Here is a 26,454-nt window from a genome sequence, read left to right on the forward strand (position 1 = left end):
CAGAAGGATGGAGGCTCTCTGTGGCATCAACAGCAGCTGACAACCCTGAGAAAAGCCAGGACTGCTCAGACAAGCTCTTGCCTGATGGTTCCTGGCAAAGCTGAGTGGTTGTCACGGGGGACAAAACTCCTCCTTGCTCCTAGGTGAAGGAGAATGGTGGCCCCAGGCTGGTAGCTGTCCATGGGCAAGACCTGCCCAGCAAAGCCCAGGGGGTCTGTGTGCAGGACATCTAAGGAATGGCCATGTGCTGTCCTCCCATAAAGACTCTCTTTGGGCAAGGCAGAGAAGATAACTTCTCAGGCTTAGTGTACCAAGGCAAAACCTTGGGCAACTGCTGAGGCAGCTTGGAAAGAAAGCCATGGAGGGCATTGTCCCTCTCCCACATGCAGCCTTTCTTTCCTTGCCTCCTCCTGCTCTCAGCCACCTCTTTCAGGCCACAGAACTGGACATTGTTTTAACATCAGCTTCCCTCTGCTCAAGAGTAACAACTGTGCACACAGTGGTGGGGTGGTTTGGGTTGGAGGGGACCTTGAAGGTCATAGAGTCCAACCCTTGACCCAGCACTGCCAGGGCACCACCAAAGCATGGCCTGAGCTCAGCACCACAGCTCCATGGCTTTGAAACCCCTCTCCAGGGGAGGGAATTCCAGCGCTGCCCTGAGCTGCTTATGAGTTCGTTCCCTCACAGAGCTCCTCTGGGGCTGTGCTGTCAGGATTCTGTCAGGTGTCAGCCTCTTTCCTCCTGCTGTGGCAGGTGTTGCCTGCTTTGGTTTGGCTAGAGCTGGACCTGTGGGAGTAGATGTAGGAGAGGAGCCTGTTTGCATCCCTTCTGAGGAGGCTCCTCACCTCTTTGTTCCTCAGGCTGTAGATGAAAGGGTTGAGCATGGGGGTCACCAGGGTGTAGACGACAGAGGCTGCTGTCCTTTGATGTTCCACCTGCCTGGAGAGGGGGTGGAAGTACAAGAAAGCTGCTGGGCCATAGAAGAGGCCAACAGCCAGGAGGTGTGAGGTGCAGGTGGAGAGAGCTCGGTGCCTGCCCTGCGTGGAGGGCACGCTGCAGACGGTGAGCAGGATGCAGGCGTAAGAGACGGTGATGGCCAAGAGGGAGGCGGTGACCACGAAGCCGATGGCCGTGGCCATCACCACCTCGTTGAGCCAGGTGTCAGAGCAGGAGAGGAGCAGGAGGGGTGGCAGCTCACAGTAGAAGTGGTTGAGCACGTTTGGCCCGCAGAAAGAGAGGCTCAGGAGGCCGCCGGTGTGCGCCAGGGCGTTGAGGCTCCCGGCGGCGTAGGAAGCCAGCAGCAGCCGGCCCAGGAGCCTGTGGGACATGGCAGAGGAGTAGTGCAGAGGCTGCTGGATGGCCAGGAAGCGGTCAAAGGCCATCACAGCCAGGAGGAAGGCTTCTGTGGTGCCAAACACCGCGAAGAAGCAAAACTGGGTGATGCAGCCCCGGAAAGAAATGACGTTTCTCTCTGCAAGGAGGCCAGAGAGCAGCTTCGGCGCGACGGAGGAGGAGTAGCAGACTTCCAGGAAGGAGAAGTGGCTGAGGAAGAAGTACATGGGCACGTGAAGCTGAGAGTGGGCCTTGATGAGCACGATCATCCCCAGGTTCCCCAGCAGGGTGGTGAGGTAGAGGAGTAGAAAAACCACAAAGAGCAGCTCCTGCAGGTCGGTGAAGCCCAAGAGGACAAACTCGGTGACGGCCGAGTGGTTGCCCCCAGCCATTCTCCTGGTGCCGCTACAGAGGGGACAAAGGAACACAGGGAAGGGCTGAAGTCATTCCTCCCAGCTCTCAGGGAGATGGCAGGTCAGGGAGGGTGTGGAGTCTCCCTCTCTGAAGGGATTCCAGACCCTCCCCCAACTTCTGGCCATTGTGTTCCTGGAAGAGCTGTTGTGGCTGCCCTGATGCAGGAGAAGCTTGGACTGGGTGATCCCCAGAGGTCCCTTCCAGTCCTGCCATGCTGGGATTCTGTCAGAAGCTACCACAGGAAAGGGAGAAGAGGGGGAGAAGAGGGGGAGAAGAGGGGGAGAAGAGGGGGAGAAGAGGGGGAGAAGAGGGGGAGAAGAGGGGGAGAAGAGGGGGAGAAGAGGGGGAGAAGAGGGGGAGAAGAGGGGGAGAAGAGGGGGAGAAGAGGGGGAGAAGAGGGGGAGAAGAGGGGGAGAAGAGGGGGAGAAGAGAGGGAGAAGAGAGGGAGAAGAGAGGGAGAAGAGAGGGAGAAGAGAGGGAGAAAAGAGGGAGAAGAGGGGGAGAAGAGGGGGAGAAGAGGGGGAGAAGAGGAGGGAGAAGAGGAGGGAGAAGAGGAGGGAGAAGAGGAGGGAGAAGAGGAGGGAGAAGAGGAGGGAGAAGAGGAGGGAGAAGAGGAGGGAGAAGAGGAGGGAGAAGAGGAGGGAGAAGAGGAGGGAGAAGAGGAGGGAGAAGAGGAGGGAGAAGAGGAGGGAGAAGAGGAGGGAGAAGAGGAGGGAGAAGAGGAGGGAGAAGAGGAGGGAGAAGAGGAGGGAGAAGAGGAGGGAGAAGAGGAGGGAGAAGAGGAGGGAGAAGAGGAGGGAGAAGAGGAGGGAGAAGAGGAGGGAGAAGAGAGAGAGAAGAGGGGGAGAAGAGAGGGAGAAGAGAGGGAGAAGAGGGGGAGAAGAGGGGGAGAAGAGGGGGAGAAGAGGAGGGAGAATTAACCAGGTTGGAAAAGACCTTTGAGCTCATCAAGCCCAACCTATCACCCAGCACCATCTAATCAACTCAACCATGGCACCAAGTGCCTCACCCAGGCTCCTCTTAAACTCCACCAGTGATGGTGACTCCACTCCTATAGGAGAGAAATCAATCAATCAGTTACCCTCAGAGGGGAGGTTGGAGATCAAAAAAGTAACCTCTTGACAAAGGATTTATTGACCAAAGAAGAGCCAATGGCTCTCAAACCCTCAAGCTTTGACCCATTCTGGGAAGACTTGAGCCAGCAGAAGGTCTTGCAGCGCTGCTTCAGGAGGAGGTTCCTGCTCCTGCAGGGGTTGGACAGCCTGGCTAAGGAAGCTCTTCCCCAGGCAGCCAAACAAAGCGTCTCAGAAAGCTCTGCCAGCATCACTCTTGCTGCTCAGCAGCGTCTGGAGTCCTACTCGGGCTGACACTCACCACTGCCTGAGCTGAAGTTCCACACAAGCCCCATCGAAGGCAGGCTCCCCTCCTGCAGCCTCCAGCAGGGCTGGAAGGTTTAAGCTTTACCCTGCACCCAGGGGAGAGATTGCCAGAGGCTCTGTGGGACACCCGAAGGAACCCTGAGCTCTGCCTGGGGAGCTTGGAGCCAGCACCCAGGCTGCCCTCGGAGGCTCCCAGGGTGGAGCCCTCAAGGAGCAATCAGCACCGCTGCTGGGGGAGCCTGAGGGACACAGCTTGTGTGCACAGCACTGCAGCTGGAGGGGAGCAAGGGCAAGGCGCTGAGCTTGTGCTGAAGGGGAAAATGCAGCCACACCAGAAAGGGGGAATGGGAGGGGATCAGAGAACCTCACACTGCTGGGGGTGGAAGGGGCTTTGAAAGGCACATTCTAGTCCAGGCAGCAGGGACAGCCCCAACCACAGCAGGCTGCTCAGAGCCCCAACCAACCTGAGCTGCAGTGGTGCCAGGGCTGGGGCAGCTCCCAGCTCTCTCTGGGCAGCCTGGGACAGGCTCTCACCACCCTCAGGGGCAAACATTTCTCCCTCCTCTCCAGTGTGAAGCTCCCTCTGTTAGTTCCAAACCATCAGCCCTCATCCTAGCACAAAGAGCCCTGCTCCAAACTCTGTCCCCAGCTTTCTTCTTGATCCCTTTAAGTACTGAAAAGCCACCAGAAGCCTCTCTGAAGCCTTCTACTCTGCAGGGACATGAGAGAAAACAAAGAACAACAGTAAGAACCCCAACTCTAAATATCCTACCAGGAGTTAGAGCAGTCCCCAGACACAGCATCTGCAAGGGTGCAGCTCTCAGAGATCCATAGAGCCTCTGAGAGCTTTTCTCCAGGGGTAGGAGGCATCACCCACCCCTGTGTCAGGACAACAGACTCAGGCAGCTCATGACTTTCACAACCAGGTGCAGGAATTCCCCACCTGAAGCTGAGGAGAAAGTTGTTTGTTGTGAGGGTGCTGGAGGCCTGGAGCAGGCTGCCCAGAGAGGTTGTGGAGTGTCCTTGTGTGGAGAGCTTGCAACCCCCCCCTGGGCACTGTGCTGCTGGGCAGGGTGCTGGGGGTGCCCTGCTGGGGCAGGGGGCTGGGGCTGGCTGAGCTCCACAGCTCCCTTCCAACCCTGCCATGCTGGGACTCTGGGGGGGTTGGAGTGGGTACTGGACACCTTCTGGGGTCCATGCCATGGAGGGCAGCCAAGATGATAAGAGAAGCAGGAGCAGAAACAGCCTGGGTGGGTTTAGGGAAGGGAAGGGAAGGGAAGGGAAGGGAAGGGAAGGGAAGGGAAGGGAAGGGAAGGGAAGGGAAGGGAAGGGAAGGGAAGGGAAGGGAAGGGAAGGGAAGGGAAGGGAAGGGAAGGGAAGGGAAGGGAAGGGAAGGGAAGGGAAGGGAAGGGAAGGGAAGGGAAGGGACCAGGTTGGAAGAGACCTTTGAGATCATCGAATCCAACCTATCACCCAGCACCATCTAATCAACTCAACTCATCCTGGCTCTTCCTAAAACACCTCCAGGGATGGGGACTCCACCACCTCCCTGGGCAGCACATCCCAGTGGCCAATCTCTCTTGCTGGGAAGAACTTCTTCCTCACCTCCAGCCTAAACCACCCCTGGCACAGCTTGAGACTGTGGCCTCTTGTTCTGGGGCTGCTTGCCTGGGAGAAGAGACCAACCCCCACCTGGCTGCAACCTCCCTTCAGGGAGTTGGAGAGAGCAAGAAGGTCTCCCCTGAGCCTCCTCTTCTCCAGGCTAAACAACCCCAGCTCCCTCAGCCTCTCCTCACAGGGCTGTGCTCCAGACCCCTCCCTAGCTTTGTTGCCCTTCTCTGGACACCTTCCTGCATCTCTGAGTGCCCAGAACTGGACACAGGACTCAGTTTTGCTCCAGGCTGCCAGAAATAGCCATTGTGCTGCTGGGCAAGCTGCTGTGGGTGCCCTGCTGGGGCAGGGGGCTTGGACTGGCTGCTCTCCAGAGCTCTCTTCCAACCTCCCCCATGCTGGGATTTCAATCAGCCATTTCTTTTCCCCTCTCTATTCTCTTTGTCCTCCCTGCCACCCATCTGCTTGTCCCCTCCCTTGCTGTCCACACTGCCACCATTGCCCCTGCTGTCTTCTCCTTCCCCTGTTCCTCTTCAGGGTTTAAGAAATGACTTCTTCTCATGCTGTGCACTGGAGATGACCTCAGACCTTGTGACCTGCCCATCTGAGAGATGAGTCCTTCTCTCTCTTCCCTTCTCACTTCCCTCTTTCCACCAGCCCTTGCTGCTGGCCCTCTCCCACCACTGACATGACCAGGACCATTGCTTCACAGTGATTCCTCTCCTCCCCTCAGCCCTCTTGGGCAGCTTTTACTTCCTCATTCACACAACACATCGAGGTGGAAGAGGTCACCTTGCCCAAGCCTCCCTGCACTCAGCAGGGCCACCCTTCAAAGAAAGGCTTGGATGTGGCACTTGGAGCCATGGTTTAGCTGTCAGGAGGGGTTGGGTGCCAGGTTGGAGTTGATGATCTCTGAGGTCTTTTGCAGCCTGGTTGATTCTGTGATTCTATGATCTCCAACCAGAGCAGGCTGCACAGGGCCCCAGCAAGTTTGACCTTGAATGTCTGCAGGGATGAAGCCTCAACCATCTCTCTGGGCAGCCTGTTCCAGGATTTCACTACCCTCATGGAGAGGAACTTCCTCCCTCCCTCTGTCTCCTGGGAAGGGCCTCAGGCTGCAGGTCAGAGCTTCTCTGCAGGAGGTCTCTTGACCAACTGCTTTCTGGTTGTGTGCCAGCCCCTGGCATGGCTCAAGAGCCACCAGGAAAGGAGGTTGCAGTGCTGGACACTCCTTCCCCAGCTCTGTAACTCACCCTCTTGGAGCCACATGAGGAGTCTGCCCCCACAGCCACGGGCAGGTGGCAACCCTGCAGAGCCAGGAGGCAGTTGGGCACAGCTGACCAGCAGCTTCCCCAGCCAGCCCCAGAGCTGATTGCACAAGCAGCAAAACACTTTGGGTTTGGAGAGCAGCAGCTGCTCCACCAGGAAGCCACAAGCAGCAGAGCAAAGGCTCTGGGGCTTGAGGACACTGAGAGTTTGTGCTGCCATTCAGTGAGATCTGAGGGAGAGAACCCTCATGGAGTTCAGGCAGGGCAAGAGGAGGGTCCTGCAGCTGGGGAGGAACAACCTCCTGCAGCAGTGCAGGGCAGGGGTGGCCTGATGGGAAGCAGCTCCAAGGAGAATGACCTGGCAGTGCTGGGGGACAACAAGTTGCCCAAGAGCCAAGAAGGTCAATGGTCTCCTGGGGGACACAAAGAAGAGTGTGGCCAGCAGGTCGAGGAAGGTTCTTCTCTAACTCCACTCTGCCCTGCTGAGGCCACAGCTGCAGTCCTGCAACCAGCTCTGGGCTCCCCAGCTCCAGAGAGACTGGGAACGGCTGGAGAGAGTCCAGGGGAGGCTCTGGAGATGCTGAGGGGCCTGGAGCAGCTCTGTGAGGAGCAAAGGCTGAGAGCCCTGGGGCTGTGCAGCCTGCAGAAGAGCAGCCCCAGAGGGCAGCTGAGCAATGCTCAGCAAGAGCTGAAGGAGCTGTGGGGGGCAAGAGGCTGGGGCCAGCCTCTGCTGAGTGGTGGCCAGGGCCAGGCCAAGGGGCAGAGGGCACCAAGTGTCAGGCAGGAGGTTGCCTCTGAAGCTGAGGAGAAAGTTGCTTGGGGTGAGGGTGCTGGAGGCCTGGAGCAGGCTGCCCAGAGAGGTTGTGGAGTGTCCTTGTGTGGAGAGCTTGCAACCCCCCCTGGGCACTGTGCTGCTGGGCAGGGTGCTGTGGGTGCCCTGCTGGGGCAGGGGGCTGGGTGACCTCCAGAGCTCCCTTCCAACCCTGCCACGCTGGGACTCTGGGGGGGCTGGAGTGGGTACTGGACACCTCCTGGGGTCCATGCCCTGGAGGACAGCCAGGCTGATAGGAGGAGCAGGAGCAGAAACAGCCTGGGTGTGCTTTTGCTCCAGACTGCCAGCCCCAGGTTAAACAATAACCAGGGAATGATCAGGAAGCCTTGGGAACAAAGAAGGATTCATCTGACTGGAAGTGCCTGCTAGTTTGGTGCCCTTTGAGCCTGACTTGATTGAACCCAGCTGAGCTGCAGGCCAGCCCTGGGGCTCAGCTCCAGATTGCATCACCCTGGTGCTGTCAGGAGCTGCAGGTAATACCCAAACTGGACTGATTTTGCTTTATGTCACGGATGGAACCTTTCAGCTCTGCCCTACAACACCAGGAGAAGGTTGCCAAGGCCACCAAAGCTCCTGTGACCCCCTCCTGGCCAGGGTGTTGAGGAGATCCTGGCTGTTGCTGCTGTCAAGAGGGGTGGGGAAAGGAGAGACAGGGTGAAAGCAGAGGTGTGGAGCACTGGGTGGAAGTTTCTTACCCTTGAGGGGCTGATGATCTCCAGAGGCTTCCAAAGTGCACCTGAAGATCATCACAAGTAAAGAGCACCCAAATAACCTCATTAACTGCGATGGGTTTTATTTTAGCTCCTTCATGGGGGTACTTCATGGCACCTTGGGGAGCCTTTGAGCCCCAGAAGAGTGCCAAAGCCCACAGCAGGTCGTTGTCTTGTCTCTGAGCTTCTTAGTTTGGAGAAGGAGTCTCCCCCAGAGGAGATGATCTCAGCTTGAGTGAGCCACAGGGCTCTGGGCTCCCTTCAGGGCAAACCAAGAGAGCAATGCACAGAGCAGAGCAGTGGCACAGCCACTTCTTGAGCAATCCAGAGATCATTCCAAATCCACAAGTGCCATGGTGGGCATCATCCTGCCAGGGAGCTGAGGAGGAAGGACCTCAGCAACGGGGTACAGCCCCCCTGGAGAGGTCCATCAACAACCCAGGCACCACAGATGATCCTTCTACCCACCTTAAATGTCTCATACTCCCCCCATAGCTGACAGTGTGGCTGCAAGGAGACACCAGAACACTGTGGATAACCCTGCTGAGGCTGAGGTAGATACCACCATGGAATGGTCAGGGTGGGAAGGGAGCTCAAGGCTCAGCCAGCTCCAACCCCCTGCCATGGGCAGGGACACCTCACACTACAGCAGGTTGCTCACAGCCACATCCAGCCTGGCTGCAAACACCTCCAGGCAGGAGGCTTCCACCACCTCCCTGGGCAGCCTGTGCCAGGCTCTCACCACCCTCCTGGGGAACAACTTCTTCCTCACAGCCAATCTCAATCTCCCCATTTCTAGTTTTGCTCCATCCCCCCCAGTCCTATCCCTCCCTGACACCCTCACAAGTCCCTCCCCAGCTTTCCTGCAGCCCCCTGCACATCCTGGAAGGCCACAAGAAGGTCTCCTCAGAGCCTTCTCCTCTCCAGCCTGCACAACCCCAACTCCCTCAGTCTGTCCTCACAGCAGAGCAGCTCCAGCCCTCTGCTCCTCCTCATGGCCCTTCTCTGGGCACCTTCCAGGACCTCCAGATCCTTCCTGGCACAGAGGCTCCAGAGCTGGCCCCAGAGCTCCAGGAGAGGTCTCAGCAGAGTGGAGCAGAGGGGCAGAATCCCCTCCCTGGCCCTGCTGCCACACTTCTCTTGCTGCAGCCCAGGCTCTGCTTGGCTCTCTGGGCTGCAAGTGCTCACTGCTGGCTCCTGCTGAGCTTCTCCTCCCCCAGCACCCCCAGGTCCTTCTCTTCAGGGCTGCTCTCAAGCCAGTCCCTGCCCAGCCTGTATCAGTGCTTGGGATTGCCCTGTCCCAGCTGCAGGACCTTGCTCTTGGCCTTGTTGAACCTCATGAGGTTGTCATGGGCTCAGCTCTGCATCCTGTCCAGGGCATCATCTGAGGTTCACAAACCCTTCCAGAGCCAGGTCCTCAACTTGCCTTTTCTCTCCAGCAGAGCAAACATCTGCAGAGGGTGGTGTGCTGCCACAGTGAGCCTTGGCAGGTCTGGTCCTGCCTGGAGCTGAGTCCCCTCCTTCCTCCTCCTGGCTGTCAGCATCTCCTCTCACACCTCCTCATCTCCCCTCTCAATACCAGCCCCGTGGCCACAGCTCAGCTGACAGCAGGAGATGGATGGGGCCGAGCCAGCGCTGCAGGGCATGGGACACGTGCAGGGCTGTGATGGACACCAGGGCTCTGGGGAGATGATCCCTCCCTGCTCTGCAGCAAGCTTGATCCCAGAAGCCAGCCCTGCCCAGGCAGCCCCCTGGCAGCACTGGGGGGGAAGGGAGGGGGGCTGGTGAGGATCCTCTCTGTTGGGATGGTCATGGAAAGGATTTAAGCCTCGATCCCAAAGCAGAAGTGAAGGTTGAGCCCTTCAGGAGCTCAGCCCTTAGCTGGTGCCACCACCACTGGGGACAAAAAGCCACATGGAGATGTCCCCTGTTGCCCCCAGACCCACCCCCAGAGCTCCAGCAGCCTTCATCCCACACTAGCAGGTCCCAGTGTTCCAATCATGGAAGGGTTTGGGTGGGAAGGGAGCTTGCAAGATCATCTCCACCACCACCACCCCCCTACCAGGGAGCAGCCTGAGGTGATGTCCACAGCTCCACTGCAGCTTGGGTGGGAGTGGGGGGCTGTGGGGGGCTGTGGGGTAGTCTCTCTGCTGGCCCCCCATCATTCACCTCCCCACATTCATCCCTTGTCCCCAGGGCACCAAGCTGTCCCCATCCATCTCTTGCTGTCACAGTGAGCATCATGATGGGAGCTGTGGGGTGGAGGGGGCTCAGAGGGGGGAGTGCTCAGGTACCAGGGAAGAGTCAGGACCAGCTCTGGGGTGGATGAAGGGAAGGAAGAGGAGGGAGGGGATGTTTTCCTCCTCACCACCTCCCCCCCTGCAAGCAGCCAGCACATTGCAGATGCCTCAACACCTCCACCATGGGTTCTCATTCCAGGTGGTGACAAGGAGCTGTTGGCTTTGCCCAAGGGAGAAGGTTGGAGAAGCCCCCCATCTCCCCAACCTCCCCCCCAGACAAGGAGACCCCAGGAGAATTGCAACCCCCCCCAGCCCAAGGTACCCCAAGATGCAGCTGGGGGTGGTGGTGGTCCCAGTGGCGCCCACCTCTCACCTCTCATCCATCATCACTGCATCAAGGCAGGGCTGGGAGAGGAGGCTGTGCTCCAGTCCCAGCGTCTCCACCCCCAAACTGGGGCATAAAACCCCCAGCTGGCTGCAGGGGGGGGGACAGTCTGGAGCTGGTGCTGCACTGGGAGGGGGCTCCGGTGGGGTCTGCGCCGCTGCCGGGCTGGAGGAAGGAGACGCAGACAGCTTCTGCCCACCCCCTGCACCCATGGCAGGTAAAAAACCCTCCCTGGGGATGCTCCTCAGGACCCACAGCTGGGGTCCTGGGGTGGGTTTGGGGTGTGCTGGATCACCCAGCCCTACAAGAGAGGGGGGAGAGCAACCCCACTATGGGGGGGCTAGGGGACAGGACTCCGCCGCTCCTCCGACCGCGCACGGGTGGGACGCGATGGGGTGGCTGGGGGGTGCAGGGGGGCTGCTCCCACAGCTGGTCCCCAAACTCCACCACCTCTCCACAGCCTTCCTGGGGGGGCCAGGGGAAGGGTTCCCCTGCGGTGCCAGCCTCGGGTGGGCCAGCGAGGGCCTGGGGAGCAGCGGGAAGAACCGGCGCGTGTGCCACGCCGCGGCGCGGCTGGAGATGGGCAGCCTCTGGGAGGAGTTCAACCGCCTGGGCACCGAGATGATCGTCACCAAGGCAGGCAGGTAGGGACTGCAGCAGGCTGGGGGGTGCCAGGGCTGGGGGGGAAAACACCTCAAGGTGAGGCCACACCTCAAATCCTGCCTCCTGTTTGGGGCCACTCGCTCCAAGAAGGACATCAAGGGGGTCCAGAGCAGGGCAACCAAGGTGGAGAAGGGCCTGGAGAGCAGGGCTGGGGAGGAACAGCTGAGGGAGCTGGGGGTGTTGAGCCTGGAGCAAAGGAGGCTGAGGGGAGACCCTCTGGCTCTCTGCAGCTCCCTGCAAGGAGGATGCAGCCAGGTGGGGGTTGGATTCTTGTGCCAAGCAACAAGTGCCAGGACAAGAGGGAATGGCCTCAAGTTGCCCCAGGGGAGGTTTAGGTTGGCCATGAAGAACAATTCCTTGCCCATGAAGGTTGTCAAGGTCTGGCCCAGGCTGCCCAGGGCAGTGGGGGAGCTCCCATCCCTAGAGGGGTCTCAAAGCCCTGGAGCTGTGGTGCTGAGGGCCATGGCCTCGTGCTGCCCTGGCAGTGCTGGGGGAAGGCTTGGACTCCAGGATCTTGAACCAGACCAATTCCATCACTCTCTGCTCTCCACCCTGTTCCCCCCAGGAGGATGTTCCCCACCTTCCAGGTGAAGCTGTCAGGCCTGGACCCACTGGCCGACTACGTCCTGCTCATGGACTTCATCCCCCTGGATGACAAGAGATACAGGTGGGGGACACAGCTATGGGGATGCTGGGCTTGGGGAGCAGATCCTGGTGGTGCTGAGCCCTCCCTGGTGGTGCTCCTCCCTCCCCCCAGGTATGCCTTCCACAGCTCCTCCTGGCTGGCAGCAGGACGAGCTGACCCCGCAGCCCCCGGCCGCGTCCACTTCCACCCGGACTCGCCGGCCAAGGGCGCGCAGTGGATGCGCCAGATCGTCTCCTTCGACAAGCTCAAGCTCACCAACAACCTCCTGGATGACAATGGCCACGTGAGGACCTCCCCCTGGGCTGGGAGATGGGAGGCTGGGGGGGGGGGACAAGCTCCATCTCTCCTCAGACTGCCGCCGGCCAGCCAGCTGCATCAGCTGTCCGTGCTGTGCCGCGGTCCTCAGAGGAGAACAGGGGGTTGGGGTCTGCTGGAGGTGGTTTGGGGTCTTCAGGAAATGGTTTGGGGTCTTCTGGAGGTTCTTGAGATGCTCTTCAGGTTCTTTGAGGGTCTTTGGGGTCACAGATAGTGTTGGGTGGTAGGTTGGACTCGATGATCTCAGAGGTCTTTTTCAACCTGGTTAATTCTGCTCTATCCTGAGGTGGTTTGGGGTCGCCTCCAGGTTCTTGAGATGTTCTCCAGGGGGCTTCAGGAACCACTCTGAGACCCCACCTGGAGCAGGTGCTCCCTGTTCCAGGAAGGATCTGGAGGTGCTGGAAGGTGTCCAGAGAAGGGCCATCAGGGTGAGCAGAGGGCTGGAGCTGCTCTGCTAGGAGGACAGACTGAGGGAGTTGGGGCTGTTCAGTCTGGAGAGGAGAAGGCTCCCAGGAGACCTTCTTGTGGCCTTCCAGGATCTGAAGGGGGCTACAAGAAAGCTGGGGAGGGACTTTTGAGGGTGTCAGGGAGTGATAGAACGGGGGGGGGGGGGGGGGGGGGGGGGTGGAGCAAAACTAGAAGTGGGGAGATTTAGATTGGATGTGAGGAAGAAGTTGTTCCCCAGGAGGGTGGTGAGAGCCTGGCACAGGTTGCCCATCACATCATCTGACTGCACAGCTCCTGCTCCACCACCATCATTGTTGCACCCATCCCAGAGCAGGGGGCAAGACCCTCACCAGCCAAGATACCACCCAGAGGAGCTCAGCCCCAGTAAGGAAGCCCAGGCAGCACCCATGGGTGATACTGAAGGAGCCATCAGTCATTGCCCTAACAACCGGGGGGCCACCAGGCCCCCCGGCCTTTGTCGTCACCACCACCATCACCCAGCGTGCACCAGGGGCACTCACCAGAGATGAGAGGAGGATCCTCCAGCCCAGATGGGCTCAGCTTGGGGCTGCTGCTTTTCCTGGGAGGCATTAAATAGGGGAGTGGGTGGGAAGGGTCAAGTGGCCACACCTGGGGTGGGAGGAGACTCCAACAGAGCCCAGGTGCTCTGGGATTCGAGGGGAAAAAAGGGGCAGGTGAGGGACTTTGTCAGGGACTGATAGGACTGGAGGGGATGGAGCAGAACTAGAGATAGGGAGATTGAGACTGGATGTGAGGAAGAAGTTGTTCCCCAGGAGGGTGGTGAGAGCCTGGCACAGGCTGCCTAAGGAGGTGGTGGAAGCCTCCTGCCTGGAGGTGTTTGCAGCCAGGCTGGAGGTGGCTGTGAGCAACCTGCTGTGGTGTGAGGTGTCCCTGGCCATGGCAGGGGGTTGGAGCTGGCTGAGCCTTGAGGTCCCTTCCAACCCTGACAGTTCTCTTGAGTCTCTTCACGGGGAGGGGGCTTCCTGCCCACCTGCCTGCTCCACCCCCTCCACCCCAGATCATCCTGAACTCCATGCACCGCTACCAACCTCGCTTCCACGTGGTGTTCGTGGACCCCCGCCGGGACAGCGAGCGCTTTGCCCACCAGAACTTCAAGTCCTTCAGCTTCCCTGAGACGCAGTTCATGGCGGTGACAGCTTACCAGAACCACCGGGTGAGCCCTGGGGTGGGCTGGGGGGACATGGAGGTGACCACCCCCCACCCCCCCCCCAGCTACCCAGGGACCCCCTGACCCTGCTGCCCTCCGCAGATCACCCAGCTGAAGATCGCCAGCAACCCCTTCGCCAAGGGCTTCCGGGATGGTGACCCCGAGCCGTGGTAAGGCCTCACCCTGATGCCGCCCTGACACCACCACGAGGGGCTCTGTGCCCCTCCTCCACCTCCCTAAGCCCCCCTCACCCCCCCAACCCCATCTCTCTTACAGGTGTGGGGTGCCCGCAGGGTCCCTGCTGGGTGCCATGCCCCGTGCCCGCACCACCACCTTGCCCTCCCACCGTGAGAAGCAGGAGAAAGGTAGAGGGTCTGGGGGCGCTCCTGAGCCCTTGCTGCTGCCTTTGCCCCCCCCAGGGGCTCCCCGCAGCCGGGGGGCACTGGTCACCACTGTTCCCCCCCAGCCAGCTCCCCCCAGCTTTCCTGAGCTGCCCACATCCCCCTTCCAGCCCCTCACCTGCCCCTCCGCTGTCTACGTGGGGGGCAAACCCCGCACCCTGCCCTACCCCCTGCCCACCTTCCCCCCACTCAGCACTTACAGCACCCCCACCCCACCCCATTTTGGCTATGGGCAGCAGTGATGGGGTGGGGGGGACACCCAAAGACCCCCATCCTCCCAGCACTCCCCCAGGACCCCCCACACACAGCCCATGACAGAGAGAATGGAGGAGGAACAGGGATGGTTTTATTCACTGGTGGGCACAATGCTGTTCCTCAGCCTTCGGGGTTTGGGGGGGGGGGAGCAATTCTTGTTCCCCAGTTGAGTGGGGGGGGGGGGGGGATTTGGTCCAGGTGGTGCTCCAAGCCCTCCCCCATCCTCCCAGCATCTTCATGGCACAGCTACTCCCAGTGGTCAGGCGTGAAGGCGAAGGGGCACAGCTTGTACCCAGCGCCCACGTAGAACTTGTTCTGGAACTCCACCCTGGAGGAGAAGGGTTGGTGAGGAGCGAGGCCGGGGGCTGGGGGGGAGCATCCATCACCCCACCATCATCATCACCATCACCCCGTGCCAAGCACGGCAGGAGGGCTCACCAGTGCAGGCGCAGGGCGTGGAGGAAGGCAGAGAGCCCTTCCATCACCAGGAGGATGGCGACGGTGAGCACGGCGAAGGCGGCGAAGACCGGCACCAGCACCGCGCCGCCCGCGTAGCCCAGCCGCACGAAGCCGCTGCGCATCACCATGCCCCACAGCACCTCCGACAGCTCTGGGGGGGACAGGGCGGAGAAGGGGGACGAGGTTTGCCTCTGCACAGTCACCCAGAGCCAGCCAGGCTGGGAGAGGCCTCCGAGATCACCAAGTCCAACCCATCACCCAGCCCTAACTGACCAACCAGACCGTGGCACCGAGTGCCTCCTCCAGGCTCTCCCTAAACACCTCCAGGGACCTCGACCCCACCACCTCCCTGGGCAGCACAGCCCAACGGCCAATCTCTCTGGCTGGGAAGAACTTCTTCCTAACATCCAGCCTGAACCTCCCCTGGCATAGCTTGAGACTGTGTCCTCTTGTTCTGGTGCTGGGTGCCTGGGAGAAGAGACCAACCCCCTCCTGGCTCCAACCTCCCTTCAGGGAGTTGGAGAGAACAAGGTCTCCCCTGAGCCTCCTCTTCTCCAGGCTAAGCAACCCCAGCTCCCTCAGCCTCTCCTCACAGGGCTGTGCTCCAGACCCCTCCCCAGCTTTCTTGCCCTTCTCTGGACACCTTCCAGCAAGTCAACCTCCTTCCTAAACTGAGGAGCCCAGAACTGGACACAGGACTCAAGGTGTGGCCTAACCAGTGCAGTGTACAGGGGCAGAATGACCTCCCTGCTCCTGCTGGCCACACTGTTCCTGATGCAGGCCAGGATGCCATTGGCCTTCTTGGCCCCCTGGGCACACTGCTGCCTCATGTTCAGCTCCTGTCAATCACTACCCCCAGGTCCCTCTCTGCCTGGCTGCTCTCCATCCACTCTGTCCCCAGCCTGGAGGGCTGCATGGGGTTGTTGTGGGCACTGTATAGAACCCAGCCCTTAGATGTGTTCAATCTCCTGCCCTTGGCCTCTGCCCATCCCTCCAGCCTGGCAAGGTCCCTCTGCAGAGCCCTCCCAGGTGTTCCAGGGCAGATGTGGCTGGGGGAGGAGGTTCAGGGGGGCACTCACGGGCGTGGGCCAAGCTGAGCGCCCAAAGCCGGAGGTAGGAGGCGGTGTTGGAGATGCAGCCCAAGCAGTACTCGATGGTGTGGATGGCCTGGTGCATGAAGAGCTCAGCCAAGTCCAAGTGCTGTGGAGACAGTGGGACAGCAGTGACCACAGCATCAGCCAGGTTGGAAGAGACCTCCAAGGTCATCAAGGCCAACTGGTCACTCAACCCTAACCAGACCATGGCACTGAGTGCCTCGTCCAGCCTCTTCTTAAACACCCACAGGGATGCCCACCCCACCACCTCCCTGGGCACAGTCACCACTTCCTGAGCCCGTTGGGCTGGTGTCCCTCACCTTGGCACCGGGGCTGTGCCCCCCGCTCTCCACGTCCTCTTTGGTGGCATTGACGGAGTTGCCGGTCCCCTGCCCCTCCAGCAGCGGGTCCTGCTCGCTGGTGGCCTCCAGCTGCGTGGGGACATCACTGATGGTGAGATCACAGCACCTCCCTGGGGGGCTGACCCCACCAGGACGGCTCCAGCCTCACCGTGGGCCGGCTGGTCCTCGCCGAGCGCTGCTGGCACCACAGGTAGAGCGGCGTCCCCAGGAGCAGCACGGGCACCGACGCCAGCGCCAGCACCACCAGCACCATCTGCACCGGCACCTGGGGCACACAGACAACGCTCTGAGGTCACCTCCAGCGCTGAGGCTGGGAATGGCCACCCTTGTGAAGCATGCCCACCACCCCAGCCAGCAGAGGGCGCCCCAGGATGCGCAGGGAGGTGCCCCAGGTGGGCGTCACCTCGTCTCGGTGAGCTCCTACCTGCCCCTGGAAGAGCGGGAGGTTGTCAGCGTTGGAGGTGAAGAGGAACATGTCAATGAAGTGGATGAGGATGCTGGGGGCCACCAAGGAGTTGGCAGCACTGAACTTGATCCACTTGAGGAAGATGAGGAAGACGAGGTAGCCGAAGAGCGCCAGGAGGAAAATCATCTCGGGCAGGAACTCCAGCACCAGCCGGTGCCACTGGCGGAAGTGCCTGGGAAGGGGGGACAGCAGCCACGCTCAGCCTTGGGCTGGGCTTTGCCTGGGGTCCCCAGGTCCTTCTGAGGGGGTTTGCCTGGGGACCCCATGTCCTCCTGACAGGTTTAGCTTGGTGTCCTCATGCTAGGGTTTGCTTGGTGTCCCCACGTCTTCAGCTGCTTGGTGTCTCCACATCCTTCTGCTGGGCTTTGCTTGGTGTCTCCACATCCTTCTGCTGGGCTTTGCTTGGTGTCTCCACATCCTTCTGCTGGGCTTTGCTTGGTGTCTCCACATCCTTCTGATGGGCTTTGCTTGGTGTCTCCATATCCTTCTGATGGGCTTTGCTTGGTGTCTCCACATCCTTCTGCTGGGCTTTGCTTGGTGTCTCCACATCCTTCTGCTGGGCTTTGCTTGGTGTCCTCATGCTAGGGGTCACCTGGTGTCCCCATGACCTGATGGGATGGCTTGCTGCCCCCCCATCACTGTGCTGCAGTCACTTGGTGTCTTCGAGTCCTTCTGCTGAGGTTTGCTTGGTGTCCCACCCAGATGCTGGGAGTACAGGACCCCAGTCTCCCACCCCACCCAGGTGAACCCAGCCCTCAGTCCTGATAGCATGCCCATGGGTGGCCAGAGCCCGTGGGCACAGCCCTGAGGACTCACACGTGGTTGAAGATGCCCAGTGTGACCCCAAAGGCCATGTGGACGATGCCCAGCACCACGGACATCTTCATCTTGAAGGAGTTGAGGAAGTTGAGATGGTTGGTGGCCAAGCTCCAGATCTGTCATGGAGAAAGCAGGTGAGATTTTGAGGCAACCCAGTCATGGGTGCCACCCTCTCCTCTCCTCTCCTCTCCTCTCCTCCTCCTCCTCCTCCAGAGGACACTCACTGGGTCAATCCCAAAAGGGTAGGGCCCTCGGAAGACGCCGGTGACGTTGGGGTCCAGGGTGAGGGAGGGGTGGGTGGCGAGGTAGGCAGGGCTGTGGGCAGAGCAAGGAGCTGTCAGTGCAGGCAGGGAGCTGGGCAGGGCTCACAGGGGGCTTGGGGAGGTCCCACCTCCAGGAGGAGTGGTTGGCCATGGCAGCCACGCTCCAGGCAGAGGGGAAGATGGCAGTGGCCTTGCTGAAGCACTCGTTGTAGATGAAGCCGGTGTAGATGGAGAAGGCTCCCATCAGCAGGATCAGGTAGCGGCCCTCAAAGAACGTCAGCCAGATCTGGGGGGGCAAGCAAGGCTCCTCCTCTGTCCCACACCACATACCCCACCCCTGCTGTCCCTGTCCCACACCACCAGCCCCACCCCTGCTGTCCCTGTCCCACACCACCAGCCCCACCCCTGCTGTCCCTGTCCCACACCACCAGCCCCACCCCCTGCTGTCCCTGTCCCATGCCACCAACCCCACTACACAAATCCAAACCCATTCCATTTCTCTGATCCCAGCCCACACTTCCAACTCCATCACTGACCTTCAACCCCAGCCCACACTTCCAACCCCACCACTGACCACCAACCCCAGCCCACACTTCAGTCCCATCACTGACCACCAACCCCAGCCCACACTTCCAACCCCATCACTGACCACCAACCCCAGCCCACACTTCCACTCCATTCCCTGATGCAAACCATGTTCCACATGTCCAAGCTCATCACAAACCTCCAAACCCACCTCTATTTCCAGCCCCATTCCATCCCACCAAACTCACCTCACATCTCCAACCCCATCCCATACTTCCAGCCCCATTCCATCCCACCAAACTCACCTCACATCTCCAACCCCATCCCATACTTCCAGCCCCATTCCATCCCACCAAACTCACCTCACATCTCCAACCCCATCCCATACTTCCAGCCCCATTCCATCCCACCAAACTCACCTCACATCTCCAACCCCATCCCATACTTCCAGCCCCATTCCATCCCACCAAACTCACCTCACATCTCCAACCCCATCCCATACTTCCAGCCCCATTCCATCCCACCAAACTCACCTCACATCTCCAACCCCATCCCATACTTCCAGCCCCATTCCATCCCACCAAACTCACCTCACATCTCCAACCCCATCCCATACTTCCAGCCCCATTCCATCCCACCAAACTCACCTCACATCTCCAACCCCATCCCATACTTCCAGCCCCATTCCATCCCACCAAACTCACCTCACATCTCCAACCCCATTCCATACTTCCAACCCCATTCCATACTTCCAACCCCATTCCATCCCACCAAACTCACCTCACATCTCCAGCCCCATCCCATACTTCCAACCCCATCCCATACTTCCAGCCCCATTCCATCCCACCAAACTCACCTCACATCTCCAACCCCATCCCATGCCACCAACCCCATCCCACGACTCCAGGTCCACTCCATGACCTCGACCACGTTCCACATCTCCAAGCCCCTCCCAAACCTCCAAGCCTGGCCCCACAGCACATCTCCTCACCTCATTGCTGGCCTGCCTCAGGCTGGGCCTGTCCTCATACAGCACCATCCAGAGAGCAAAGAGGAACATGAGCAGCCCGTGTCCCACGTCCCCAAACATGATGGCGAAGATGAAGGGGAAGGTGATGATGGCGTAGGGCGCTGTGGGGGGGGCACGTGGAACCACATCACATGGAGGCCTTCACCCCCTCCCCCCACAAAACCTTGAGGACAGAGGGCTGGAAGGGGCTTACCAGGGTTCACCTCCTGGTAGCTGGCCACCCCGTAGGCATCCACGATGCTCTGGAAGCCAGCGGTGAACTTGTTGGTGCGGATGAGGGTGGGAGGGCTCTCCGAGGTGGGGATGCGCTGCACGAAGCACTCCACGCTGGAGCCGCTCTTGTACTGCGGAGAAAGAGCCCCCAGGGCATGACCCAGGGCTCCCACCCTGCCCACCACCCACCCCACCACGGCAGGGGGACGCAGGGACACCGAGCCACCGGCGGCAGGAGAGCACGGAGGCACCAAGCAAAGCCCCGCTGGGAGCATATGGAGGCACCAAGCAACCACGGCACAAGGACACGGGGACACCAGGCAGCCCTTGGTGTGGAGACATGGGGACACCAGGCAGTCCTTGGTCTGGAGACATGGGGACACCAAGCAACCCTTGATGTGGAGACATGGGGACACCAAGCAACCCTTGATGTGGAGACATGGGGACACCAAGCAACCCTTGATGTGGAGACATGGGGACACCAAGCAACCCTTGATGTGGAGACATGGGGACACCAAGCAACCCTTGGTGTGGAGACATGGGGACACCAAGCAGTCCTTGGTGTGGAGACATGGGGACACCAAGCAACCCTTGATGTGGAGACATGGGGACACCAAGCAGCCCTTGGTGTGGAGACATGGGGACACCAAGCAGCCCTTGGTGTGGAGACATGGGGACACCAGGCAGTCCTTGGTCTGGAGACATGGGGACACCAAGCAACCCTTGATGTGGAGACATGGGGACACCAAGCAACCCTTGATGTGGAGACATGGGGACACCAAGCAACCCTTGGTGTGGAGACATGGGGACACCAAGCAGTCCTTGGTGTGGAGACATGGGGACACCAAGCAACCCTTGATGTGGAGACATGGGGACACCAAGCAGCCCTTGGTGTGGAGACATGGGGACACCAGGCAGTCCTTGGTCTGGAGACATGGGGACACCAAGCAGCCCTTGGTGTGGAGATATGGGGACACCAAGCAGCCCTTGGTCTGGAGACATGGGGACACCAAGCAGCCCTTGGTGTGGAGACATGGGAACACCAGGCAGTCCTTGGTGTGGAGATATGGAGACACCAAGCAGCCCTTGGTGTGGAGATATGGGGACACCAAGCAACCCTTGGTGTGGAGACATGGGGACACCAGGCAGCCCTTGGTGTGGAGACATGGGGACACCAAGCAGTCCTTGGTGTGGAGACATGGGGACACCAAGCAACCCTTGGTGTGGAGATATGGGGACACCAAGCAACCCTTGGTGTGGAGACATGGGGACACCAAGCAACCCTTGGTATGAAGATATGGAGACACCAAGCAGCCCTTGGCATGAAGACACCAAGCAGTGCTTGGTGTGAAGACATGGGGACTCTAAAGCAACCTCTGACACGGGGACAATGAGCAGCCCCTGGCACGTGGTCATGGGGGCACTGAACAAGCCCTGGCATGGGGACATACATGGACACCAAGCAACCAGCACAAGGAGATGAGGATGTGGGAACAGGTGAGCAGAGCCTGGCATGAGGACTTGGGGACAAGGGAGCAAAACCTCAGCACGAGGCCATGAGGACACCAAGCAAGCCTCAGCACAAGGCCATGAGGGCACAAAGCCACCCACCGATCCCTGGCGCAGGGCGTCCTGCACTTGAGTCAGGTCCCTCACTGGGCACCAGACCTCGGCAATGAGGCACTTCTCAGTGACATCGAAGCTGCACTGGTTGAGGATGAGGTAGATGGCCTTCATCTTCTGCACCTGCACCCTCCAAGTGGGCAGTGCCAGCACCACCTTGTCCAGCACCTGAGCCAGGTACTGCTCCGTCTCCTCCAGCACCTGCGGCCAACCAGAGCAGGTCAGGGTCTGGGGGTGTCCCACCGTGGTCCCCACCCAGGTCAGGGACTGGGGGTTGGGGGTGTCCCCCCACGGTGGTGCCCAGCTCACCACGCTGAGGTCCTGGATCTGGCTGTGGAGCCCACTCATGGTGTCCTGCCGCGTGGCCTCGCTCTCCGGGTAGGGGTACACGTGGCAGTGGAAGCTGGGACGGACAGACGGACGGACACCACCACGTTGGGCGGTGCCGAGGCTCCCTGGGGTGGCCCAGGCTGTGCCCATGGTGGGAGCCACGGGCAGACCTTGCTGAATAAAGCTGCACACGTGGCCACGGGCTCACCAGTCCGAGATCTTGCGGATCTTCTGCCCGATCTGCTCGCCCCAGTAGGAGATGACGAAGATGACCCAGGTGATGCTCTCACCCTGGGGGACGACGCAGTCTGAGTCACCCCCTGGCCGTCCCAGCCCTGATCCCCTGCCAGCTCTCACCGCCCTGGCGCCCCCACTCACCGTGGAGGGGTCCTCCATGGGCTCGGGCATCTCCACAAAGCTGGCCACCAAGTAGCCGCGGCAGGCTCGCCACAGCAGCCGCTCGAAGGCGCTCACCCGCCAGGGGTGAATGACCCCGGCCACGAAGCTGCGGGGACACGGCACGGCCCTGCTGCTGCCCCTGCCCCATGGCTGCTCCACATGGCCACACCACTGCCCCAGGGCTCTCCTCCAGCCCTCACCCTGCAGCCATGCTCACTGCCCCACAGATCTCCTCCAGCCCTCACCCTGCAGCCATGCTCACTGCCCCACGGCTCTCCTCCAGCCCTCACCCTGCCGCCATGCTCACTGCCCCACAGATCTCCTCCAGCCCTCACCCTGCAGCCATGCTCACTGCCCCACAGATCTCCTCCAGCCCTCACCCTGCAGCCATGCTCACTGCCCCACAGATCTCCTCCAGCCCTCACCCTGCAGCCATGCTCACTGCCCCACGGCTCTCCTCCAGCCCTCACCCTGCAGCCATGCTCACTGCCCCAGGGCTCTCCTCCAGCCCTCACCCTGCAGCCATGCTCACTGCCCCACGGATCTCCTCCAGCCCTCACCCTGCAGCCATGCTCACTGCCCCACGGATCTCCTCCAACCCTCCCCATGCTACTGCTTCACAGAGTCACAGAACTGTCAGAGTTAGAAGGGACCCCAAGGATCCTCTGGTTCCAACCCCTCTGCCATGGGCAAGGACACCCTCCACTAGATCATGGCCCACTTCTAACCCTTATCCCACAGCCTTCCAGCTGCCCCATGGCCATGCTGCTGCCTCATGTCTGCCTCCAGCCCTTATCCCACAGCCTTCCAGCTGCCCCATGGCCATGCTGCTGCCTCATGTCTGCCTCCAGCCCTTATCCCACAGCCTTCCAGCTGCCCCATGGCCATGCTGCTGCCCCATGTCCACCTCCAGCCCTTATCCCACAGCCTTCCAGCTGCCCCATGGCCATGCTGCTGCCCCATGTCCACCTCCAGCCCTTATCTCACAGCTTTCCCAGCTGCCCCACGTCCACCCCACTGCCCCCCAGCCCCTCTCCCCGCATCCCACCCCACATCCCACCCCCTCTTACTTGATCTTGCGCTCGAGATGCTGGTGCAGGGACGGGTCGAGAGGCTCACGCTCAGAGAGCGCCCGGGGCCGCGGCGGAGAGCCCAGAGGAGCCTGCGGCGACGGAGAGCAGCCAGATGAGGCCGGCGAGGGGGGACCCGGGGCGCAGGGCGGCACCCGAGGCCGGGGGCGCCCTCCCCGCAGGACCCACCGGCAGGCTGGTGAAGCGCTGTCCCTCCCGCAGGACGTGGAGGTACTGGCGCAGGTCCCGCAGGCGCCCGCGCAGGGACGCCCGGTTGCGGCTGACCTCCCGCAGCTCCTGCGCCAGCTGCTCCGACTGCTCCTGCAGCCGCAGAGCCTCCCGCGCCAGCGGTGCCCGCGGGTTGTCCGCGCACGGGGCCAGCGCCCGCCCGGCCTCCCGCAGCTCCTGCTGGAGGAAGGCTGAGGCGAGCCCCAGGCAGGCGTTGGCAGAGGTCACGGTGGGCAGCTCCCGCTCCGGCCCGCGCCCAGGGCAGGCCACCCAAAGCAGCCCCAACCCCTGCGCCCGCAGCAGCCTAACCCATTCACCCCACACCCCCCTGCACCCCAAACCACCCAGACCCACCTCGCTGCCACCCATGGCACCAAAAACCACCCAGACCCACCTCCCTGCCACCCATGGCACCCCAAACCACCCAGACCCACCTCCCTGCCACCCATGGCTCCCCAAACCACCCAGACCCACCTCCCTGCCATCCATGGCACCCCCATATCCACCCAGACCCACCTCCCTGCCACCCATGCCACCCCACATCCACCCAGACCCACCTCCCTGCCACCCATGGCACCCCAAACCACCCAGACCCACCTCCCTGCCACCCATGGCACCCCAAACCACCCAGACCCACCTCCCTGCCATCCATGGCACCCCAAACCACCCAGACCCACCTCCACACTGCCCACAGCACCCCAAATCCACCCAGACCCACCTCCCTGCCACCCATGGCACCCCACATCCACCCAGACCCACCTCCACACTGCCCACAGCACCCCAAACCACCTGCACCCATGCAGGGCACCCAGTCCCACCCAGACCCATGGCACCATTCCCCTGACGCTCACTGAAGGTCTTCTCCATCTCCTCGCAGCGCCGCACCTCACCCACAAAGCGTCGCTGGAAGGCACTGACCTTGGGGTTCAGCTGCAGAGTGGGGGTCAACAGCATGGTGGGACTGGGAGGGGGGGCTGTTTAGAATCCCCAGTACCCCTGGGCCCGCTCCCAGTACAAAGAGCACCTCAAGATACCCACCCATGGCACCCAGTGCACCCCAGACCAGTCAAACCCAGCGCCTGGTATCCCACATCACCTGCACCCAGCCCCTGCAGCCAGTTCCCCACCCCATGGCACTCAACCCCCACACCCAGAGCACCCCAAACCCACCCTGAGCCACCTCCCTGCACCCCTGGCACCCCAAACCACCTGCACCCACCCAGGGCACCCAAACCCACCCAGACTCACCTCCCTGCACCCACCCAGGGCACCAAACCCACCCAGACTCACCTCCCTGCACCCCTGGCACCCAAAACCACCTGCACCCACCATGGGCGCCCAAATGCACCCACCCCAAATCTCCTGCATCCAGAGCACCCCAAACTACCCACCCGGAACCCCCTGCACCCAGGGCACCCAAACCCACCCAGACCAACCCCACTGCACCCACAGCACCCCAAACCACTCACTGCAACCTCTCCCCTGCACCCAGGGCACCCAAACCCACCCACACTCACCTCCCTGCACCCCTGGCACCCCAAACCACCTGCACCCACCCAGGGCACCCAAACCCACCCAGACCAACCCCACTGCACCCACAGCACCCTAAACCACTCACCACAATCCCTTCCCTGCACCCAGGGCACCCAAACCCACCCAGACTCACCTCCCTGCATCCCTGGCACCCCAAACCACCTGCACCCACCCAGGGCACCCAAACCCACCCACACCAGCTGCCCTGCCCCCAGGGCACCCCCAAAGCCCCCCCCAGCCCCCCGTCCCCTACGTACGTCCCTGAACTCCAGCAGCCCCCGCTCCCCCAGCTCGCTGACACAGCTGTAGGCTGAGGCAGACTGGAGGAAGAGCTGGGCCAGGCAAACCTCCTCACTGCGGAACAGGGACCCCATGGTGTCCCCCTGGCACCCTGCTCCTGGGTGGCCCTGGCTGCAAAGGGGTGAGGGGGACAGAGGGTGAGGGCTGGGGGCTCACCCTAGGGGCGGCAGCGAAGGGTGGGGATCACTCGAGGGGGTGGCAAGAAGGGCTGGGGGTTACTCCAGGGGGTCCTGGGGATGGCAGCAAGGGCTGAGGGTCACTCTGAGGGGTGGCAGGAAGGGCTGGGGGTTACTCCAGGGGGTCCTGGGGATGGCAGCAAGGGCTGAGGGTCACTCTGAGGGGTGGCAGGAAGGGCTGGGGGTTACTCCAGGGGGTCCTGGGGATGGCAGCAAGAGCTGAGGGTCACTCTGAGGGGTGGCAGGAAGGTCTGAGGGCCACCCTGTGGGTGCCAGGTGTGGCAGCAAGGGGTGGAGAAAGGCAGCAGGGGCTGGGAGTCTGGTCACGGTCATGGCAGCAAGGATTGAAAGTCACCCCAGAGGGCAGAGAGGGTTGGGGGTTACCCCAGGGGTCCCAAAGGATGGCAGCAGGAGTTAGGGTCACTCTAAGGGGTGGCAAGAAGGGATGGGGTTCACCCCAGTGGTGGCAGGAAGGGCGAGGGATCACTCCAGGGGACCTCAGGGGTGTCAGCAAGGACTGGGGAATGCCAGGCAAGGCTTGGAGAGGAGTAGGAAGGGCTGGGGGTCACCCTGGGGGTGATAGGAGGGGCTGGGGGTCAGCCCAAAGCTCCCGGGGGTAGCAGCAGGGGCTGGGGAGTGTCAGGAAAGTCTGGGAGGTCACCCCAGTGGCGGTAGGAAGGGCTGGGGGTCACCCTGGGGGTGATAGGAGGGGCTGGGGGTCAGCCCAAAGCTCCCGGGGGTGGCAGCAGGGACTGGGGTCTGGGCAGGGCGGTGGCAGTAGGGGCTGGAAGGGGTCAGCCCGCAGATGACAGCGAGGGTTGGGGGGGGGGGGGGGGGTCACCTCGAGGGTGGCAGAAGGCGGCAGCAGAGCCGGGACTCGCCCTGGGGGTGGACCGAGAGGGTCAGCCCGGGGGTCCTGAGACGGGGTAGCAAAGGGTTGAGGGGTCAGCAGGGGGGGTCAGGACGGGCTGGGGGTCACCCCAAGGGTCCCGGGGAGAGGTGGCGGCAGGAAAGGTTGGGGGAGGGTCACCTGGCGGGAGGTGGGGAGCGGCAGCGAGGGCTGGGGGGTGCCGGGGCGGGCGTCCTGCGGCGGCGGAGCCGGGATGTCGGCGGAGCCGGGATGTCCCCGCAGCGGCCAGCGGCGATGTCCCGCCCCGCTCCCACGCCGCCCGCACCGGCCCCGGGCTTGCAAAATACTTTCCGACACCCCCCTCCTCCCCCCCCCCCGCAAGCAGCCTCCCCCTTCCCCTTTCCCCCCACCCTCCCGTCCACCCTCCCCTTCGGTTTGCTCTGGGTCAGGACCGGCTCATCCCCCCGCGACCGGCGAGGAATTGCGGAAGGGATGGGAGGCGCTGAAGGTACCCCCGGACCCCCCCAGACCCCCCTACCCGGGAGCACAGGGCTGGCCGGGCTCTTCCCCCCGCACTTCCTCTTCCCCAGGAAGAGCCCGGCCCTGGGGAGGGACCGGCCCCGGCCC

At 61.6% G+C, this 26,454-nt stretch overlaps 3 protein-coding genes across 7 annotated transcripts; 1 reads left to right on the top strand and 2 right to left on the bottom strand.

Moving 5' to 3' along the window:
* Window positions 1-719: 719 nt before the first annotated feature.
* LOC137446174 (olfactory receptor 5AR1-like) lies at window positions 720-1,724 on the bottom strand. The gene has a single exon (XM_068148562.1). It carries the CDS (start codon window positions 1,722-1,724, stop codon window positions 720-722), a length of 1,005 nt encoding a protein of 334 aa, XP_068004663.1.
* Window positions 1,725-6,335: 4,611 nt separating this feature from the next.
* On the top strand, window positions 6,336-14,074 carry TBX10 (T-box transcription factor 10). The gene is given in 9 exon segments (XM_068148564.1): window positions 6,336-6,405; window positions 10,186-10,277; window positions 10,280-10,388; window positions 10,632-10,815; window positions 11,400-11,501; window positions 11,592-11,763; window positions 13,282-13,437; window positions 13,534-13,601; window positions 13,708-14,074. Coding segments are annotated over 9 exon segments (1,320 nt in total).
* An 82-nt stretch (window positions 14,075-14,156) lies between these two features.
* TCIRG1 (T cell immune regulator 1, ATPase H+ transporting V0 subunit a3) lies at window positions 14,157-26,407 on the bottom strand. 5 transcript variants are annotated; one of them, XM_068148195.1, is made up of 21 exons: window positions 26,366-26,407; window positions 25,819-25,859; window positions 24,759-24,912; window positions 23,820-23,898; window positions 22,930-23,159; window positions 22,741-22,832; window positions 21,650-21,776; window positions 21,480-21,562; window positions 21,251-21,344; window positions 20,930-21,142; window positions 19,299-19,449; window positions 19,067-19,206; window positions 17,679-17,836; window positions 17,512-17,602; window positions 17,285-17,403; window positions 16,427-16,640; window positions 16,151-16,267; window positions 15,961-16,071; window positions 15,626-15,746; window positions 14,526-14,697; window positions 14,157-14,415 (listed from the first exon to the last, which is right to left on the bottom strand). In XM_068148195.1, exons 3-21 carry the CDS (start codon window positions 24,873-24,875, stop codon window positions 14,334-14,336), a joined length of 2,511 nt encoding a protein of 836 aa, XP_068004296.1. In that variant the 5' UTR covers window positions 24,876-24,912; window positions 25,819-25,859; window positions 26,366-26,407; the 3' UTR covers window positions 14,157-14,333. The 5 variants fall into 5 exon arrangements, with proteins under 5 accessions (XP_068004296.1, XP_068004295.1, XP_068004293.1 ...); XM_068148194.1 differs by having other exon boundaries at window positions 25,819-25,893; XM_068148192.1 differs by lacking the exon at window positions 26,366-26,407 and adding an exon at window positions 26,008-26,190 and having other exon boundaries at window positions 25,819-25,893.
* Window positions 26,408-26,454: the final 47 nt, after the last annotated feature.

Source organism: Melanerpes formicivorus, unplaced genomic scaffold (genome assembly GCF_026170545.1).
Source record: "Melanerpes formicivorus ecotype bairdi unplaced genomic scaffold, bMelFor1.0.p_v2 SCAF_16, whole genome shotgun sequence".
Lineage (NCBI taxonomy): Eukaryota > Metazoa > Chordata > Aves > Piciformes > Picidae > Melanerpes > Melanerpes formicivorus.